General features: G+C 45.3%; 1 protein-coding gene, 1 long non-coding RNA gene and 1 pseudogene across 2 annotated transcripts; 1 reads left to right on the forward strand and 2 right to left on the reverse strand.

Annotated features, from left to right (window-relative positions):
• Positions 1-419: 419 nt before the first annotated feature.
• On the reverse strand, positions 420-7,221 carry LOC103652554 (protein tas-like; annotated as a pseudogene).
• Positions 7,222-10,442: 3,221 nt separating this feature from the next.
• Positions 10,443-21,805, reverse strand: LOC109944890 (uncharacterized). The gene is made up of 4 exons (XR_002268217.2): positions 20,225-21,805; positions 19,152-19,342; positions 17,095-17,222; positions 10,443-10,900 (listed from the first exon to the last, which is right to left on the reverse strand). It is a non-coding gene; the product is annotated as an uncharacterized lncRNA (long non-coding RNA).
• On the forward strand, positions 19,313-21,815 carry LOC103651394 (uncharacterized). The gene is made up of 2 exons (NM_001371110.1): positions 19,313-19,735; positions 20,569-21,815. The coding sequence occupies exon 1, from the start codon at positions 19,471-19,473 to the stop codon at positions 19,732-19,734; it is 264 nt and encodes an 87-aa protein (NP_001358039.1). The 5' UTR covers positions 19,313-19,470; the 3' UTR covers position 19,735; positions 20,569-21,815.
• Positions 21,816-22,263: the final 448 nt, after the last annotated feature.

A 22,263-nucleotide genomic window follows, 5' to 3' on the forward strand; every position in this document is an offset into this window, starting at 1 on the left:
CATGCCGTCAGCTGACTAACTTCCTACAGCTGACTGTAGCCCCTAGGAAGTTAGCTGGCTAACTTTCTACGGCTTAATAAGCCTCTAGGAAGTTAATTTTATCAGCATTACGAATGCTCTTTATTTTTATTTTACACCACATTCCACAACATAACAAATATATCAGCAGCTATATAGCACAACATATTTTCTCATAAAATATCTCACACACAATCACATAACAATATTTAAATCCATAGTCTCATTAATTTCATCACAAAAGCCTCATCTATAGTCTCATCAATTACATCACAAAAATCTTATCCATAGTCTCATCAATTACATCACAAAAGTCTCATCCATAGTCATAATAAGACACATCTCATCATCCAGTACTAATAAGAGACAATATCTCATATATAGTCATAATAAAAGTCTCATTACAAATGCAGTTTGTACCGGGATTCACCTTCAGAGTATCTCCCTACAAAGGAGGAGGAGCGCTAACGTCAGTGGAACCAAACTAAAATGAAAGAAAGGATTGGAACTAGAGTATAAACCTTTTAAAAATTTCAGAACATAGTACCTTTGAAAAGATTCATTCTTGCGTTTGGTGGACCACAATTATCAGATAAGTGATACTTTCCTGAAAGTATACCCATTGTCATTGTGCTGTAAGCCAGCAAGCTGATTCTGCAAATGCCATAGTTCAACAATGGAAGTTCAGAAGAAAAACAATTGTATAAATTGAGTCAAAACAGAATACAATTTGGAAAATATCTTAACCAAGAGCAAATACGATATGACAATGCCATTCTTCTTTAAACTAAACATATGTCAATATTTTTTCGAACATGCAGGAGAGCTATGTATTGTTGTATCATAGTCATAGAGAGTAAAAAAACCAATATGCATTACCAACTCATGCCAGGACCATACATGAGAAGATTAGAGACACTGAAGACAACAGTCAAGGCTTCTGACCATGCCAAGCATACCTCTCATGATGGCAGCATTCTGCCAATCTAGAATCAAAATTTCGACACAACAAATTTGTCGGGTACTGTAATTAGGGGTACCCCAATACTCCTAAGCATGGCTGAAAAACATCTTCAAAACAGACAGTAAAGACTGGTAAGCACGGTTCAAGTCAAGACCTCGTCTACCAAGGGACGTGGTCCCGACTCACCTGAGCCCAGCCTTGGGCAAGAACAGTAGTCCCATACGGATTCACGGCTCGCCCGAGGCAGAACTCGGGTAAACTTTGTCGGGTAGCGGCCTCGGCCAAACCGCCTTGCCACCGACCATATCACGTGCGCATTTAATGCATAGATCACCTGACACCTTATCCTGACACACGCGCCGTGGTTGGCAAGGTCGAAATGACCGCAGTCACTTCACCCTTTTACTGATCATTCTGACAGGATGACAACACTATTCACCCCGTTCCCACCACTGTGCCAACCACCAAGGTAAGACTAACACTAGTAAGTCACTACCTCTCCCGAGTTCAGCCTCGGGCGCAACAGGGAGTTCCGCCTCGCTCGACCCCGGCCTCGGCCTCGGGAGGAATCGTCACCACGCCCGAGCACGGGCTCGGCCTCGAGATGGATCTCCGCCTCGTCCGACCCAGGCCTCGGCCTCAACCTCGGCCTCGGGCGGAGATCTTCACCTCAGGCCTCGGCCTCAGCCTCGGGAGGAGATCTTCGCCTCGCCCGACCTAGGCCTCGGCTTCAGGAGAAATCACCGCCTCGCCCGAGACGGTCTCGGACCGACTACGCGAACAGGGAATATAGCACTGTCCTTTCCCTAGCTAGCCACCTCAGGCTACGAAGGAACAAGACCGGTGTCACATCAAATTACTCCAGTAACAGGTAATGATGATCCCCGGCATGCGCTCATGACGTCGACTGTCCTCAAGCTCTCTACGAAATCAAAAGAATGTCAGCAGGACCTAGGGCTGCACCGCCAGCCACGCTTCTACAGGGCTCAAGCACTTCTCCGCCATCCACGTTAGTGCATAGCTACACCCCCATATGTACAGCTGGGTCACCTCCTTGCACCTATAAAAGGAGATGCCCAGGGCCTTCCCAAAAGGAGAAAAAATGAGGAGGACAGACTGAGATGGCTCGCTCAACATCAAACTCCTCTTCACAACACTAGATCTCTCAAGAGACCTGGGATCCGTTCCCTCTCTCCCAAAGCTTGTATCCCCTACTACAAGCACCCTGGTGCAAGATAATATAAGCCTCATCCTCCCTCTGCTGGAAGTAGGGCCCTCTTAGCCCGAACCAGGATAAATCTTGTGTTTCATCTTGCATCAATCCATCCGGGCAGGGACACGCGGCATAAAATTCACTAGTCGGTTCGGTTGAGGGTCCCCCGGGTCCGAAACACCGACAGTTGGCGCGCCAGGTAGGGGCTCGCTGCGTGTTGACAATACTTTCCCATGAAGTTCCAGATGGACAATCTTCAGCAGCCTCTTCAGCCTGAGACATGCAAGCTGGACAACGATCAAGGCGAGGTCTACAGCAACGCTTGGAACATCGAACAGCTACATCGCTTTTACCCTTAAATGTTTCAAGCCGTTCATGTATCTCGATTCCTTTACATATATAAATAAAGTCTAACCGTCAAGGAAGGATCGGCCTTGCCTCGGCAAAAACTGACCCTCCCTCGGGGGCTAGAAGGGGGGAACCCCCTCTACGTCAAAATTTTCTTTCTGTGTCACCCTTTTCTTTCCTCGGAAAAGTTTTCTACCAAAATGACTTTCGTTCCTTTCGACTATATCGATAACGAAATCCTAAAACGAACGAGAGAGACCTCGAACGGCAAGGCCGGTCGAGCCGAGTGACTCCTACGCCTCCGGGATACGGATACCTCACTCACCACCTTCCGCAAAGGGTAACTTACGCTCGGATAAGTGATTCCGCTATCTAACAAGTCCTAATGCTCGAAACGAGAGGAAAGAAACGCAAGGGCACTCTTGACTTCGGATCTGCTGCACGCAAAAACACTGAATGAACCAGCGACAACCCTAAAACGATAAGGTCGGCCGAGCCGCGGGAGCTCCTATGCCTCCGGGATACGGATACCCCACTCACCACCTTTTCGTCCAGGGGATGCCTCGGGTTCTAACGGTGATGCCGTGAAAAAAGCAAGCCGAAAACATGACTCAAGAGCAACACAGCTTTATACTCAGACATCCAAATGTTCGGGCCTCGATAGCCTCAGAAAACACACACATACTTAAATAATCATTCTACACAGGTTCAGGCGTCGGCAGGGGGAGGAGCAGCACCCTCGGCGTTGTTTCCACCTGCGGCAGACGAAGCAGTCGTGGCAGGCGAGCGAGCGCCGTTTCGCCTCTGTCATGATGACCGCCTCAAAAGGCGCGCCACGCTGTTTTAGTTCATTTCCTTTCTTCCTTTCCCCCCCTCTCTCTCTCCACAGGGATTGGGAAAGGAGATATTTCGAAAGAGTCCTTCTCAGCAAAGGAAATGGGCCTCGAGCCCTCCTACTGATCAGGGGTTCGAAGGTTGCACCCTGTGGGGTTCGGCGACCACCCCAGAGCACTCGGGCTCCAAGCCCTCTACTGATCAGGGGTTCGAAGGCTGGCCCCTCAGAAGGGTTCGACAGCCGCCCCAGAGCATGCAGAGTCAGGGATGACCCTGGGTACATCCGTTACATGGCCGAGGCTCGGGCTATGCTCCCAAGGTACCCTAGGACATTTCCGAGACCCACGGGAACGATTTGTAATGGAATACCACCGGAGGGAGGCACCGAGCCCTCGGACCCTATCAGATGGGTTCGGGTCCAGCGAATCACCTGCAGGTACTTTTGGAGCGCGCCTCTGGGCCACTAGCCGACCCTTATCGAACGGGGCTCGGGCGTCCGCTCGGATTACCCAATAGCAACTCACCGAAAACACCATGTTCAGCGCCCACCGAGGGTAGCATGGCGCGTTCCCCCCTCCTCCTTGCGAAAAGGCGACGAAGGGGCGTACAATAAAAAGCCGAGACGGTCCTCGATCGTCCTCTTGCTCCATGCAGAGGCTCGGAGGCTGCTCTCGCACCAGGCTACGACCAAATTGTTGACCACGTCGACAAACCAACTTAAAAACTCGGAGCCTGACTATGCACCCAGGGCTGTGGCCAGGCCGCATGAGAGAACAACAAGACCGACCAAGGAATCACAGGAAGGTCAAACCACTCCTCCGAGGCCTCGGGGGCTACACCCGACGGGTGCGCTCGCGCGCACCCATCGAAACAAAATGCTACTAAAAAAGACCAGTCCCCTCGCAAAAATCCGGCAGAACCTCCAAGCGAGTGCCTACACTCCCTTTGAGGCTCGGGGGCTACTGTCGGGTACCATAATTAGGGGTACCCCCAATACTCCTAAGCATGGCTGAAAAACATCTTCAAAACAGATCATAAAGACTGGTAAGCACGATTCAAGTCAAGGCCTCATCTACCAAGGGATGCGGTCCCGACTCACCCGAGCCCAGCCTCGGGCAAGAACAGTAGTCCCATACGGATTCACAGCTCACCCGAGGCAGAACTCGGGTAAACTTTGTCGGGTAGCGGTCTCGGCCAAACCGCCTTGCCACCGACCGTATCACGTGCATATTTAATGCAGGGATCACCTGACACCTTATCCTGACACACGCGTCGCGGTTGGCAAGGTTGAAATGACCGCAGTCACTTCACCCTTTTACTGATCGTTCTGACAGGATGACAACACTATTCACCCCGTTCCCACCACTGTGCCAACCACCAAGGTAAGACTAACAACAGTAAGTCACCGCCTCTCCCGAGTTCAGCCTCGGGCGCAACAGGGAGTTCCGCCTCGCCCGACCCTGGCCTCGGCCTCAGGAGGAATCGTCACCACGCCCGAGCACGGGCTCGACCTCGAGATGGATCTCCGCCTCGTCCGACCCAGGCCTCGGCCTCAACCTCGGCCTCGGGAGGAGATCTTCGCCTCAGGCCTCAGCCTCGGCCTCGGGAGGAGATCTTCGCCTCGCCCGACCTAGGCCTCGGCTTCGGGAGAAATCACCGCCTCGCCCGAGACGGTCTCGGACCGACTACGCGAACGAGGAATACAACAGTATCCTTTCCCTAGCTAACCACCTCAGGCTACGAAGGAACAAGATCGGTGTCACATCAAATTACTCCAGTAACAGGTAATGATGATCCCCGACATGCGCTCATGACGTCGACTGTCCTCAAGCTCTCTACAAAATCAAAAGAACGTCAGCAGGACCTAGGGCTGCACCGCCAGCCACGCTTCTACAGGGCTCAAGCACTTCTCTGCCATCCATGTTAGCGCATAGCTACACCCCCATATGTACAGCTGGGTCACCTCCTTGCACCTATAAAATGAGATGCCAGGGCCTTCCCAAAAGGAGAAAAAAGGAGGAGGACGGACTGAGACGGCTCGCTCAACATCAAACTCCTCTTCACAACACTAGATCTCTCAAGAGACCTGGGATCTGTTCCCTCTCTCGCAAAGCTTGTATCCCGTACTACAAGCACCCTGGTGCAAGATAATATAAGCCTCATCCTCCCTCTGCTGGAAGTAGGGCCCTCTTAGCCCGAACCAGGATAAATCTTGTGTTTCATCTTGCATCAATCCATCCGGGCAGGGACACGCAGCATAAAATTCACTAGTTGGTTCGGTTGAGGGCCCCCCGGGTCCGAAACACCAACAAAATTATACAAGTTCTGCAAAAACACAGGTGAAGAAATATGGAGAGCGATTACAGTACTACAGAAGTATAGATTAGATCAAACTGTGCTACTTACCTGCAGTGTCAGTAGCTTTAGAAGCAACTGAGAATCCTTACTGAACTAAAGAAATTTCATCAAACCATATGGTGTCTCATTGCTAAGGCCAATGTACCTAATCTAACACCAACGATTCATAAATATGCAGCCTAAACTTTTTCATTAAGATTGGAAAGTTAAAAACAACACCTCGACGACATTACCTTGCCAGCATCTATTGCTCTTCCAAGAGCCTCCAGTTGCTCTTCCATTGGAACAGACGTGTACTGGCGGTTCGGATCATACTCTGTCTCCCCAAACATTGGAACATACCTGCAAGTAGAAAAAAACAGTGGTTAAGACCTCAGGTTGTAGAGACATGTAATAAAATGCGACGTAAGGACACAAGCTAAGTCAGAGACCGATCCGGCCAGTGTATCTGGTAGAGGTTGATGTAGTCCACACCCAGCCTGCGCAAACTGCACAAGATCAAAACGCACAAGTCACACATTAGGTATGAACGAAAAGAGCTCATAGCCGAAGCTAAGTATGCAACAACAATTATTCGAGGAAAAACTCTACTAACATCTATGTATCGTCACTAAGGGTGACTATTTATGCAATTTGTATTACAAAAACTTAGATCATGCCTAGAGCAGAAGTAACAAGCGTTCGAATTAAACAATCAATTCCTAAAGACACAACCACACTAGCGAGCATCTGAGCACAAGAGCAAATATGAGGTTTTGCAGAGTGAAACAGAACAAAAAGGTCTACCAATTGACCACCTGCCATCGATTGCCGCTGCGATGTTCCGTGAATCGAGAGATGACGGCCCGCCGTGAATCCACGTCATCTGCCATGAAGGCCCCGCGACCTGTTCTCCCAGCATAGCGTCACCAAACAAAGCACCAAGTTGAGTTCACCGCTCCGTCACAAAATCCACAATACATACAAGCAACCGAAGTACGGGCAGGATCTAAAGGCTGTTGCTCCCTTTGGTTGCGACGACGACGCTGTCCCGTGGGGCCCGGTGGGACCGCAACCAGCGGCCGAGGAGCTCCTCGCTACGCCCGTGCGTCTTGCTGCGCTATGGAACCGGGTACCTGACGAGTATCTGGATTCGGGGCCAGGGGCGGCGGGTGGGGCTGGAGGTGGGCCGAGGCGGGGGCGGTTGCGTCGGATGGGGCTGAGGGCGGCTGCGTCCGCGGTGGGCGGGGTCAGGGCGGGGGCGTCCGCGGTGGACGGGGTCGGGGGCGGCTGTGGCGGGGGCGGGTAGGGGCGGCCGCGACGTGGGCGACCGGTGGTGTGGGTGGCGAGGGCGGCTGGCGGGGCTGGAGGCGGGCCTAGGCAGGGGCGGCCGTGGTGGATGGGGCCGAGGGCAGTGGCGTCCACGGCGGACGGAGCCGGGGGCAGCCGCGGCGGGGGCGGCCGGTGGCGTGGGCGGCGGGGGGCGGCTGGCGGCGGGCAGCTCCATGGAAGAGACAAACGCGAGAGAGATGGGGTTGAGAAATGTGAGAGAAGAGATAAGGTTGAAGAGAGGTTTAAAATAAAAAATAACCTCCTAGAGTAAACCCGTAGGAAGTTAGCTTTTCATTTGACTAAAGCTGAAATCTAACTTCCTAGAGCTGGTCGTAGGAAGTTAGCTTTTTGTTTTACTGGTCAACAACTGAAACCTAACTTCCTAGAGGAGACCGTAGAAAGTTAGCTGGGCAGCTAACTTCCTAGAGCCAGCCGTAGGAAGTTAGCTTTTCGTTTGACTGATCAACAGCTGAAACCTAACTTTCTAGATGAGGTCGTAGAAAGTTAGCTGGGCAGCTAACTTCCTAGAGCTAGCCGTAGGAAGTTAGCTTTTCTTTTGACTGGTCAACAACTAAAACCTAACTTACTAGAGGAGGCCATAGGAAGTTAACTAACTTCCTACGGTTTTTTAACTTCCGACAGCTTTTAGCTAACTTCCTACGGTTTTTTAACTTCCGACAACTTTTATAAAAGACCGTAGGAAGTTATGTTTATTTCCTAGAGCTACCAGTTACCTCTCGAAAGTTATTTATTTTCTACGGTTTATTACAAAAGCTGTAGAAAATTAAAAAACCGTAGAAAGTGTATGATTTTGGTGCAGCCAATATTTCGTGTGCTCGCTTTGAGTTTGAGGTGATCAGATCGTCCTCAAAAGGCTATTTCTTTCGCATATATATAGTATGTGTGTGCAGGTCCAAGCAGCTTGCAACAGAATCTGGTATCTAGATAGGTTCTAGGCTAAGGCCTAGGGGTCCTGCATTCGTGTTGCGATCAGATCAGCTGGCACTGGCAGCATGCGTGCATGTATATATCACCAGCGTGGCTCATTTGGGGCCTCGCCAACATATATGCACCGACCGCGACCACGTCCACGGCGGCGCCACCTCTAGCTTTAGCCCTAGCTGCTCCCGAAAGGATCACGCTCAATTCTACCCGACGTGGTCGCCGCCGGAGATGCCCCAGCCTCTTGGAGATGCGTATGCTGTGGCGGCCGCACGCGAAGCGGCACGTGACCAGCCTTTTTATTTCATCCAAAGATTACAAGATATCCACACGCCGTAAAATTCGCCTTTCCTGGCCGCTGCCCGCCTTCGTCACTCGCTCATCATCACGTCAAATATGAATTTTGGTCGCTGTCCAACGCAATCAATTAATGTTTCCAGGATTACTCCTACCCGGTACGGATGTGGATCGTGTTAAATAGGTTGGTACTAAACACTATGGCTCTGTTTGGCACAGCTTATTTTCAGCTTCTTCACAAATTTAAGCAGAGGTTCTGCCAAACAGGCAGCTTCTGCAGCAGTTTATCAGTTCAGCTGCTTCTCAAAATACACTAAAAGCAGCCAACAAGTAGAAGTTGCTTTTCACCAGCTTCTCAGATAAGCTGCTTTTTCAACAAGCACCAGTTATGCCAAACAGGGCCTATATGACCTGTAGTATTTTGGTACAGCACGAAGACAATTCATATATCATCTGATTGCCCCCGCCATCTTGGCTGACGGGAAACAAACGTTTTTAGCATACAAGCGGATGCAGTGAAAGGACCACAAAATAATTTGTTTTGCATTCACTAGTACAGTCCACGTTTTTTTATGTATAGGCAACCAAATAAACTCTTAGATAAAATCAATACACATATGATCCATGACAAAATAATGCGACCAACCAATCAGACATAATAATGTCTGTGTCGTGCTTGGGCCGTCAAACCGGCATGATGGGCTGGCACGATCACGATACGATTAAGTAGTCAACATGATTAGACACGATTTAGATGAACCGGTGGTCTTTACATATAATTGTGATGTATGTATGTGATTGTGAATTGTGATTTAATATGATTTTAAATATAATAAATTCACTTTATAATTAATGGTATAAATGTTCAAGTTTTAAAATTATATATATAATCTTAAGATCTATATTTTTTGAGCTTTTAAAATGAAATAGTGTCTGAACTGGTACGAACACTATTAGATATTAGTGTCGTATAGTATCGGCACGATACGATTAGACACTATAGTACTGTAGTGCATTGGTCTAGACCGATGGTTAGACACTAGTACTGATACGATACGATTACTAATATTGTCTAATTGTACGGTAACTAATAGTGATATAGGATTCGTTTGACCATCTATACCGGTGGCAGGTGCCAATCGCCTTTGCGTATCGGCCGTTATTTTGCGCCGAGAGCGTACGTGTCAGATAACATGATAAACCCACCCTATCTAGCTACGTGTGCGTGCTTGGACGAATCAAGCCGATAGGCTAGGGTGGGTATATTTGATCTGCCGAGGGAATCTGCCCATCGGGATTGGGATGCCTTTCTTCGCGCAGGAAAGGGAGAGTGCAGGCAAATATGCTGAATCCTGGAAAATCAAACCGATGCAGAGACCACCTGGATTCCAATCCGGCCGCAACTTGGCGCCAGGAATCCACAGGGATTCTGCCTTTGCAGATTTGGGTATCCTGGTGACGCAAACCACTAGCAGGCCGGCCAGTGGACTTGGAATCCGAACGATTGCGCTTAGAGCCTGTTTGGATGATCCACACAAGTACAACACAACAGCCTACTCATCTAGCTGGAACATAGTAGGTTAGCTGATTGATTGAGCACATGTGGCATTGCTGAACTGTGTTCCAATGCATTGCTTTAGAAACGGATCCCAATCAGAAACCAAAAGCTCAGAGCGTTGCAAATATCACAGGGAATCGTGTGTCTTTGTGAGGGCCGCAGCGCTTTATACGCAGATTATATTCGACGCAGGCAGATCTCCCTCTCCTCCCGGAGGCTCCTCCTCGATTGGTCCTTCCGTTCCGCCACGACACAACTAGGCTCCTTTTTTTTAAAAAAAAATTACATATATCTTAGATGCAAACACCTTCTCTTTTACGCCCCCTCACAAGTCACATCTAGGGGTGGAAACGAGCCAAGCTCGGCTCGGCTCGCCCATCTGACGAGCTCAAAAACTCGGCTCGCTCCTGGCTCACGAGCCACCTCGCCGAGCCAACGAGCCTAGCCATAAACGTAAAATTGTTCTCTAAATTATAATATAAAATCTTAAAAATATTTTAAATAACATATTTTAAATTTCTAAAATAGATATATCACTAATATAATATAGAAAATATATTATTTTTGTATAGTAATTTCAAATAACATAAATTAATTGTCCACTCGGTACTAATATTATATGCTAATTATAATTTTATGTAACAAATTGTTGTTGGGTCGAGCCACGAGCCAGCTCGCGAGCTGCACCGAGCCGAGCTGGATCGCTCTTTTCACGAGCCACAAAAACAGGCCCGACTCGGGCTCGTTCTGAGCGTCGAGCCAGCTCGTCGAACTCGAGCTTTTTTTCCAGCCCTAGTCACATCTACCATTTAAAGGTCCACAAAAACATATCAAAATTTACAACTTAATCCTTTAGTAATTTATTTTTCTTCTATTTATATGGACACCAGTTAGTGGATGTGACGAGCTGTAAAATAGATTCTTTGCATCCCTAATGTAAGGAATTTTTTTTCGCTCCTTTTGGTCCAACCCCGGCATCTGTGGATGACCCAAACGCCTCCACGTCACCCGTGGAAAGATTCCGTAACGTCCAAGAGCTGGCTGTCTGATCATGTGGCTGCAAAAGTTATCTCAAAGTCAGCAAATCCATGCCTGCATTCCATGGCCTGCGTGGCCAACCAACGAGCTGGATGATAAAGCATCAGTTCGTATAGTAGCATAGGGGAGAACAACAAAAAAGTCAAATCCCTTTTTCCAAGGAAATTGGAGATGGTGAGATCCTTATATCCCCCCTTAGTTCCATTGGTGTTTACACGCTTTTACCTGTCATCACAGAATCGGTATCTCGCCAATTTGAAACGCTTTCACCATCAACGCCTGCCTCACAACACAACATAAGTTGCATACACATTTGGAAAATCAAATTAGATTGGGACAACATGACGTGTTTTGGACTAATTGCATCATCACACCTCCATAAACACAAAAACAACTCAACCTACGAGGCCTTGTAAATCAGGTCGAGAAAATTTTTGAACTCCTACCTCAGCGTACATATTGGTATCGGACCAAACCTAAAATCTTAAAGTGTGCTACCTATCCTATGAATACATAGTTGTACATTACTCCCTCCGTTCTTTTCTATTTGACGCGGTTGACTTTAAAAAAACTTCAATCGCTCATTTTATTCAAAAAAAATTATGCGTTAACATCTACTTTTTTGTTATTTGTTTTATAGTTTGAGCACATATTATACTTATACATATTTGCATTTTTTTTTTGAATAAAACGAACGATTGAAGTTTTGGAAGAAAAAAAAGTCAACAAACATAAAGGAGTATCATAGATGCAAAATAACTAGTTGAAGACCATCCCTTTTAGTATAAATTTATACAAGACGGGTAGTCTTGTTTGTTGTTCCATATGTCTGAACTTTTAGTCAAGTAAAAACCATAGAAAACTTTTAGTCATGATGCCTAAGATACATAGGCCTTTTTGGTTGCTGCCTTTGCTAGCAGAGGCGGATCTCTGTTATGGGCCGCTGGGGCCATGGCCCTACCCGTGACGAAAAATATATTAGTACTCTTCTTAATTATTCCGGCCCATTATTCTATAGCGTCCGTACCGTCGTTTGCCCTACCCCTGCTGATCGCGATTAGTTTCCGTCCGCCGGCGACACCGCCGTAAAGCAAACGACGAAGCTCCAGCCTGCTGCGTCTGGCGTGTGCTGCCTGCCCATCGGCCACTCGGCCAGTGCCCAGCAACCAGCCCTTCAGGTCAGGATCAACAGTTTAAGTAAAGTTGGTTTATTTTATTGTCTCTCAATTCTACACTCATTTTATTTATTTATTGTAGTTGTAGAAAATGAAGAGAAGTAGAACAATAGCATCATATTTTACTCAACCGATCACTCCTGTAATACAATCCAGTCAACCTCCTCATGAAATAAATTTGTCATGAAATAAATTTGGAACCGGTAGTAGAGACGGTAGAAACTGAAGCTCAACCTAGTAATGTGCAGCAAACTATTCCTGGTGTTGTACCTAATCAGAATGGAGTTATAGCTGATCATGGCCTTCGAGTTCCAATTGAGGATTTGGATCCAAATATTAGAGATGCTATAAAAAGAGAGCTTTCTCAGCGATGAAAATTGTTGAGTTGGCTTTGATTTTGCCGTTTGCTACTGCCACAGTTGAAAGAGCTTTCTCAGCGATGAAAATTGTAAAGACTGATTTGAGGAATAAGATGGGGAGTGACTGGCTCAATCATAGGATGGTATGCTATATTGAACGAGACATTTTTTCAAGTATTCCAAATGATAAGATTTTATACCAGTTTCAAGAAATGAAGTCTCGCATGAAAATGTTGCCTAAACAACATCAGGCTACTAGTGTTAATGGTATGTTCAGTTTATTAAATAATTGAAGTTTGACACAATCTTAAAATTGTTATATATATAACTTGTGTTCATTTTTTACGTAGGTCTGCGGTCTGATTCGATTGTTGATGCAGAAACAAGAAGCTAAGTGGAACAAATATAATAATTCTTCATCGATTAGGTACTTATTCTTATCTGTCAATTAGTCTGTGCTAAATTTTTTTCGAATGGCCCTAGTCCTGTCGTGAGCAAAGTTCCGCCACTGTTTGCTAGCATCAACGCCTAAAATCAATGACATATATCGTTTCCCTACTCCATCATGTCAAAGGTAAATATATTTTCTCGGGGACTTGGCCTGATGTTGTGCTAGGTGACATCTTGAGTGAAAGCCTCAACGACGGTGACGCCCAGTGCTGGTCCTGCTATTCTAGAGGCCCGAGACAAGACTTATAACGGAGACCCTTTTATAAAAATAATTATTACACATGAATATAGTGTGTGTATATAGTGTCAATAAATGTGAAAGGGTCTCTAGAGTAATGGTTAAGGCTTCCGAGTAACAACTCTAGGTCTCGGGTTCGATCCCCTTGGGGGCGAACTTCGGGCTAAAAAAATCCCCTTGTTGTGCCCCACCCGCTCTCGGGGATCAATATCCTGCGCGCCACCCTCCGGCTGGACCGTTGCAGAGTGGGCAGTTGATCGGTCTGTTAGTCAGGGGGTCAGGGTTCGGGGGTTTTCTCAGTCGGAACCATGTTTCGGTTTCTTCTTAATATAATACCGGGAGGACGGTCTTTCCCTCTCCGGACGAGTTTTTTATATTGTCAATAAATATTTATGTATATCTAAAAAAGTTATTCATATTAAAAATAATTAAAATATAGCCTAACATCTCGCAAAAAAATGCGGTATATATATTGTCAGTGTTTTGGAAACTGGGGTCCTAACCGACTAGTAGATTTGTGATGTGTGTCCCTGTCCGGATGGGTAAATGGTGATGCAAGAAGACACAAGAGATTTATTCAGGTTCGGGCAAGAGAAGACCCTACTTCCAGCGATGGAGGGAGGTTTGTATTATCTTGCACCTAAGTGTTCATAGTAGGGGTTACAAGCAGTCGAGAGAGGGAGTCTGTCCCAAGTCTCTTGAGTATGATTGAGGCAGAGTGCCAATATCGGAGGTGAGGAGAGTTGTGTGTTGTGAAGTGTGTCGCCCCCACCCCCCCGTTGAAGGCCCTGAGTTCCTCTTTTTATAGTCGCAAGGAGGAGGCCCAAGGGTACAAGGGTTGATGCGCGGTTGTTGTGGTCAGAGGAGACGCGTCCGAGCCCTGTAGCGACATGACTGGCGGGATGGCCCTTGTCCTCGTGTCCGAGCCCTGTAGCCTGTTCTTTTGACGGGGTAGAGAGCCGAGGCTGAGCTCGGGAGCATGGTCATGTGCCCGAGCCCAGCCTATACATGGGCACGGATGTCGAGTTGGAGTAGTTGTCACAGTGCTTGGTATGGTCCTCCACAAGATTCGCGGAAGAATAGGTGGCATTTAATGCACGTCTGCTGGGGCAGTTGGCCGAGGCCGAGCTCGGGCGAGGCGGAGATTTCTCCCGAAGCCGAGGCCTCGACTGGACGCTACGTGTGGCCACGCTTGGAGAGGTTGAAATAGTGGCCAGAGTGGAGGAACAGTGTCCGGTATTCGCACCATGCGCATCATCGTGGGCGGTAAAAGTAGATTAGACTGTACTCGTGTCTTCCTTTGTTGACTTTGGCACCTCAGCGAGGCAGGTGAATGTACGAACACACATTCCGGAATCGAAGTGGTTGGCTGAAGCGGGTAGCTCCCGAGCGTCGTCTGATGCGCTCTCGGGCGCATCGAAAAGGTGCATCTCGCCCGAGGCTAGCATCAGGTGAATCACAAATGTGTCTCCCATCCGAGGTTGACCTCGGACGAGCCGTGACTGTGACTCCCGCCTGATGGTGGCCTCGGGCGAGTTGTGACTGTGTCTCCCGCCCGAGGGTGGTCGGGCGAGTCATGATTAGGGTCCTTCGTACGGGGTTAACCTCGGGCGAGGCGTGACTTGGATCCCTTGTCTTGGTAAGGTCGGGGGCGTGTTTTGCTCATGATCCCTTCTTACTCAAGCGTCTAGAAACTTTAGGGTTGTGATCTGGTTACCTCTAATTTATGATACCCGACATATATGTGTCCAAATAACTCAAAAGAAGGTTACCTCGAACAATGATTAAATGGATGCACTGTGTCAGATTAGTCGATCAGGTCATGTTAGTTTTGTTTTCACCGTGTAGGGCAAGACGAAAGTGATGTCGTACTCGATGCTCGTGCGCTAGCTACCAAGAGGATAGGGAACGATCGCCTGTCTGTCTGCGACTGTGCGAGAGATAGAGATGAAACGGTAAACGTCGTTGTCTCACTACACATCGACAGCCTAGGTGGCTGGGCCTGAGACTACAAAGTCAAGATTGATGGGCTACATTTAATTCTCCTTACTTGTTGCCGTGTTGTTGACTTATGATTAGGCCTTTAAAAATTCTATAGAGCCAACAGGTAGATCTATACAAAATATGCTATATAACTATATATACGTACTGGTTTTTGGTACCTGGGGTGAGGCCCCATTAATCTGGCGGCCCTGGTCGAAGGCACTGGTCGACCCCCGCCACAACCGGCGCTGGTGACGCCCGTGGGCGTTGCTTCCCTTGTTGAGGGGGTCGCATTCCCCAGCACTATCTTATTTGGGCGAAAGCTCAGTCCATCTCAGACAAGCGACGGTGTCGTCCCCGACGTCATTCCCTGAAGGTGTCGCTATTGAAATTCGTCTCAGCCACGGCATCGCCTTTCAGTGGTTGCTTTCGCTTCTTGGTGTCTGGTATGCGGGTGAAGGTGGGGCTTTGCAACGTAAAGTCGAAGCTGTTGCATCAGAGGATGTGGCCCGACAACGATGACATGTGGTGAAACTCCCCCTTCTTCATGGACTTGATTGTTTCGGAGGTTGGGCAATTTCGAGGGCGGAACGGAGGATCAAACTCGTTGGTGAAGAATCAGAGCTGCCTCTCGTGGGGTGTGTTGAGGCTTAGCAACGACGGCCCACCGCGATCTTCCTCTTATGCCGGTGTTTGAGTGTAGGCGTCATCATGTTCCCTTGGCCATGTGCGGCCCATCTTGCAGAGTCGGAGTTGCATGTCCCTTGAGATCAGCAACAATGACTCTGGATGGGTTGTGTGGGCTGTCGTTGTCTGTTTGTGCACTCTGTGTAGGTTTCGGACCCGCTTTTTCCTTAAAACTAGATCAATACTATTCTTCTTCAAAATATGATTGACACATCAATAAATCTTGCCTCTGAGTCTTCTATAAGGAGGCAAAGAATGTAGCATCGTAGCTACATCGACCAGAATCGTGAAGCCGTCTATGACCGTTTGATGCAAGACTACTTCAATGACCCTTGTATCTACCCTTTGCTCTACTTTTATAAAAGTACCATATGTGAAGGAGTCCCTTTCTTAAAAAATCTTAGAGAGGTTAGGTGAGCATTCCCTCTACTTCACTCTTATAACTGATGCACTCAGTCACAATGGTTTCTCCCCCTACCTAGGGATGTAAATGGTACACATATTATATGTCTGTATTCAAATCTGATCCATTTAAGAGGATTGAGATCTGATCTATATCCGAGTTCGGGTATTTAGTATCCAATTTGTACTCAATCTATATTTGTATCTGCATATTCAAAGTTATATAGTTAAGGTGTCGATATCTATTCAAATCTTATCCGACACAATTCGATAGTATATGTATCCGATTCGATCCAAAGAGAAAACATAAAAACAAATACAAATCGAGTAATATCCGTCAGTATCTGATCCAATTACATCTCTACCCCTACCAAAAAATACATTGTTGCCTACGCTACGCATGCTCGCCTACGACAGTGTTGCTGACTCTATTGATGAGTATATCAAAATAGAGAAAAACTCGACCTTAGAATGCGTCAAACATTTTTGTGTGGCCGCTATTTCATGTTTTGATGAGGACTATAGTCGTCGTTCCACTATTGATGATCTTAGGCGACTTTTAGCTAAGAGCGAGAAGATGATATTTCCTACTGTAATAGGAAGTATAGATTACATGCATTAGAATTAGAGAATGTCCGTTGCGGTTTGAACTGTTGCTTGACATGAATAGCGAATACTAATTAATATTTCATCCATTTCAAAATAAAATTCGTTTTATCTTTATAGTTGATACATATAATAATTAATATATTTGTTTTATATGTGTATTTAGATTCATCATCATCTATTTAAACATAGACAGAAAAATCAAGAGCTAAAACGACTAATATTTTAGGATGGAGAACTAGACTCCAAGAAAAAACATCGCGTGGTCCGCATGATTCTTGAGATTCAAAGGTCAAGGAACAAATGCAGTTACCTTCTCCAAGGTCCTGGCAGCCAACCGGAGAAATAATTCATTGGTCCAGGTATAGTCCATGCTTTAGCACATATTCTGCTTCTGCGGGTCTCGTGTGTCCCGTTCAGGCCGAAGGAACTCAGGAGTACCTGTAATCAGCTTCCAAGGAATGTATATATATATATATATATATATATATATATATATATATATATATATATATATATATATATATATATGTTACAATAAAGAATCAAAGAGTTTTTTTTGTATATTATTCACAGGTACTGCATCTCATATGCCTAAGCAAATAGCATTATTTGCTCGGTAGCCTACATTTTACTGGTTTAGGCTATCTCCAACAGCTTTAATCATCTCATCTCCTATTTCAGAGATTTCAAACTTCACAAATAACGCAGTGTGCAGTGTAAAAGTGTTTTGCACGGTCATACAGTTATACACGATACGCTGGCTACAGCCTTAGGCCTTGTTCGTTTGTGTCGGATTGGTGGGCCGGAATGATTCCGAGCCGGATTGCTTCTCTAATTTATATAAACTTTGATTAGCCGGAACGATTCCGGGCACAATCCGATGTAAACGAACAAGGCCTTAGTTTACTAGGATGCCATGCAGGTACACCGAATATATTTCATTCCTTTAGGACTGATTTGGTGATCAAGGATCACGGGGGATTAGAGTGGATTGAGGAGGAAATTAGTTTATTTCCCCCTCAATCCCCTCCAATCCTCCCGTGATCCCTTGTCACCAAATCAACCCTTACAGTAGAGGCAAGCTATATCCGTTATGCCAACCTTGGCTTCACATCATTCTCCTCAGCGGTGCAAACTGCAAAGCCATCATCGTTATGGTCTTTCTGATTTTACCATCCCATCGCTAAGATGATGACACCATTGACCTTGACCATTGCCATGGCCTCTCAGTTTGCCACCAGCCTTCAATGTAGAGTAAGAAAACTGCATGCCGTAGTACAGGGTCGGCTACAGATGGAAATTGAGTGCATGCGTCCAGCTATCACCTACACCCAATACTTCGAACCCAAGATAATGATCACCATATATACCCTGTGATTTGAAGAGATAAAAGGTTCCTGGATTGCGATGGTAGACCCACATGCCATAATTTGAGAATAATCTCATTTCATATGTATTTTCATTGTAGTCTGCATGTTTCTCCCTTTTTTGAGGAAAAAATGAAGGTACAAATCTGACCACAAAACTAAGGTCAGTCCTTTTTCCCACTAATATTTTAATAACAGAAAAATGTCAAACAAAAGATGTTCTGGTGTACTTCTTAGTTATGTACAGCTTGTTTTTATTTATTTATTTTAACTAGTAAATTCCAACTGTACGACACAGCCTCTGCACTACAAAGCAAGTGACAATCTTTATGTATGTTAAATAAAAACGAAATGTCAAGCAACAGAGGTTCATATACGTCCTCTATGTGCCAGTGATGTACTGATACATCCGTTGGTACCCTATCAGTTGTGGCTTCACATATTTTAGTTGTGGTTTATGTAATAATACCTTCACGATTTTTGTTTTGTTTCCATGGCAATTATGCCTCTCACAAAAAATATAACGCCCTCACAAAATCTCAGTTTTCTGGTAGTGGCCATATGGTGTGACCCTAGTACACAAAGTGCCAATTAGAATCACATTTTTTTGACATAACCACAGCATCTACATTGTTAGACATGTTCACATATAACTACCAAAATTCCAATGACCTTTTAATTAAGAGAAGAAACCATGTTCATCTCAAATTTTTTGGAGAAAAAAGGGCACAGATGGATGTCATGCTTTGAACTTTTATATATAATTCAATTCAAATATTATTTTGAAACCATTTTCAACTGCTATTAGGTTATGAACTGGTCCAAACGTGGTCCAATTCTTCTGTAAAGAAAATAACATTTCAACTGTATTTGGTTAAACCTGCACCAAATTTTGTGTACAATTCAAACTAAAGCAGACTAGATATCATATCTGTATCTGACTATTGAGAGCGTAATGCAATGTCTGAAGGCTTGAAAACAAATAGGATCGTCAATTTACCTATATACGCAGAACAGAAGATATTGAGATTCCCATTTCCATCTAGCCCACGTGCACTCACAACCCTTGTAGTGGATCCTGAGTTCAAAACATGAGAATCTGTAGCCTTTCAAGCTTTGAGCCTTCTGCAAGGAGGACGGCAACGTGTACAGCAGTTCACCCTCGTCAAGCGCCTATAAATAGTAGCCAGCCTAGCAACAACGAAAACAAAACATCAGAGCTTGCAAGAGCTACAACTTCAGTCCAGCTATCTAACAAGACTCTACACATAAAAAATCAGCACTAGTTCCGTTTCTGAGGAAGACAATCCAAACCAAAGATGTCTGAGTCCAGGAGCTCTTTCCGCAACGTTAACACTGATTGCAACTGGAGCAAAAAGGAGAACAAGCTGTTCGAGGAGGCCCTAGCCCGCTATCGCGAGGGCACACCTGACCGCTGGCTCAAGGTGTCCCGTGCCATGGGTGGCATCAAGACAGCCGATGAAGTCCGCCGTCATTATGAGATCCTTAATGAGGATGTCACACTCATTGTATCTGGCGGAATTCCATTCCCCAACTACAACACACAGGGAGCTTGGAACTGAGGTAACAAAAGGAAATAAAGCCATTCAAACCATGCCCTAGATGGATAACATACTGTGTTATAGAACACATATCATTTCCTTTACTGTTCCTTTTTAAAAGAAATTTCCTTTGCTGTTCTGCTCATTAGGTTGAACGCAACATTAGGACGCTTGCAATATTAAAGAAACCAAATAAATTACCCATAATGACAACACATATTTGAGATTCAGTCAGGCTATCATGCATGCAGTATCCTCCAACCTTGGTCTGTGACCAAGCTGGTTTCCAGTTTTTACACAGCCCCAGGAACTGGCTCTGTCGCTTGTTCCAACTGTTGGGCACCTAGAGCCACATTGTCACTTAATCGCATGGGATTTAAACCCTAACCGAATAACCTCCTACCCCCCAAAAAAGTTAAGATCTTGTACTCTGACCCTTATACTTCAGTTACAGACTTCTAAGCTTGTAGCCGACATGCACTTTTAGTTTCTCCTTTTCAGTAGTACTTACTGTAAAAAAGAATTTGTTCCACTTCTATGTGTCTTCTGCAAAAGGCAACATGCTCACTTGAGAGTTAAAACAGAGCAGGACCATTCATACTCCTTGAGGAGACAGCTGTAAATATACATAATCTGAATATCATAGGTAAGTAGACAATTGACAAGTCGTCTGTTTTTTTTTTAAAAAAAACTAGCAGGTATGTATATACAAAAGCTAGTACAAAATAAAAGGAGTGCCGTGTTTCAGTGCTACTCAGATCCAAATGCAACATAAATGATTCCTATTATAAGTACATTGCAAGTATGGTCACTGTTCAGATAAACTTATGGAGTACGGCTTTACTTTGTTTTCAGGAGTGAAGGATGTGAAGAACCACCATACATGAACTAGATATCTTAGCTATTGAAGGAAATGTGCTGATATGTTATTGTATTAAGAAGTTTATGATTGCTTGAGTAAGAAATAAAAGAAGCTAGAGAATATACATAATTGTGTTATGTGTAAATAGCTATAGACTGTGAGCAAATCATCAGTTATGCTATAGAAACCAGGGAACCCTCTGTCTGCCCATAGCTAATGTGTGCTGTGCAATTATGGTCCCCTATGAATGAATGCTTGTACAGTAAAGAGTGATGTAAAACTCTTGTACTAGTTTGCTGATTATAAAGTTGTGCTTTGTTAAAACTTGAAAGTAATCATGCTCCTCTTGTGAGGCATAAGATGTCAACATTTTGCAATTTAAATGCATTCATTCTTCCTTCCTACAGAAAAAGGATGCAACACAGTTGTCTAACTCGAGCAGGCGGTAGTGACAAATTGCAATTTTCAACCTATTCTGAATAATATTATAGACACCAGTACAATTTATTATAAAGCCTGAATCATATACATCTCACCCCAATAATCCCATTAACCCATTGAGGTTTGAAGTGGAACCACGAGCACATCACCCTGAATGAATTCAGATACAAGTCTAGGAACTGGTTGGAAGAGTAGGCCAGCTGGCAACAGCAACGGCCAACGGAAATAGTCCAATACCTTATCCCCACTGTGTATCCATCCGCACAGCCCCAACAAAATTAACAACATTGAGAACATATATGATATATAGACAGTGAGATTCGAATCTACTAACAGGCACAAGGTTTCATTATTATAGCATTTCCTAGAACGCTATCGGGGCATCAACTTCTAAACCATCATTTGTCAGCATCGCAAGTCTGGTTGGCTCGCATACGCTATAAACTACCCGGAGGCACTTACCTAGCCACCTAGGTAGCTTGGCCGCGTACCTGATGGTGACGACGCTGTGCTTGATCGCGGTTCCCACGCATTTGAAAGGTGCGGGACAAGCGGCGGGACCTGGCCTCGGGGCCTCCTGCCACAATTCGCACAGGTGCTACCTCATCTAGTGATGTAGGGCCAGCGGCGAGTTCGCCGGTCGGCCCCGGCAGCCTTCATGCCCTCTAGCGATTGAACTCGGCGTCGGTCGGTGAGCTCCACGCGAGCCGTTCGGGAAGACGAGGGTTCGGCCACGGACGGGAATCGGGATGTCGAATTTTTAGAGATTTTTCTATACTCACCACTGCTCTATCTATTCATCAGTAGCTGAGTAGAAATTAGTTACATACGCGGAAACACCTAGCGGTTTATAGAAACTCGGCCGGTAAGGAATTTTTTATATAATTGTCGTGAATAAAGCTACTAAAAACTATGAAAAAATCTAAGAAAAATTATATATGTATTTCATTATTTATTCTATTAATATATCAAAATTTAAATTATAACCCATCATATGTTTGAGATATAAAAAAGAAAAAAATATCATTTTAATCTTTTATATTGGATATAATTTTTCTATTTTTATAACTCTTAACATAAAATGAATTACAACTTAAAATTTTATAGCAAATAATAAAGTGCATTTATAATTTTGTGAAAAATTTTATGACTTTCAGTATTTTAATTACACAAGGATTGCACGAGAAGCTCCATTGCATCTTAGTTTTTGCCCATAAACCAAATAAATTTACCAATAGCATCGTGGA

Source organism: Zea mays, chromosome 3, assembly GCF_902167145.1.
Source record: "Zea mays cultivar B73 chromosome 3, Zm-B73-REFERENCE-NAM-5.0, whole genome shotgun sequence".
In the NCBI taxonomy this organism is placed as follows: Eukaryota; Viridiplantae; Streptophyta; class Magnoliopsida; order Poales; family Poaceae; genus Zea; species Zea mays.

Coding starts and splice junctions, on each gene's coding strand:
- LOC103651394 (NM_001371110.1), top strand. CDS start 19,471: ATGTCTGAGTCCAGGAGCTCTTTCCGCAACGTTAACACTGATTGCAAC.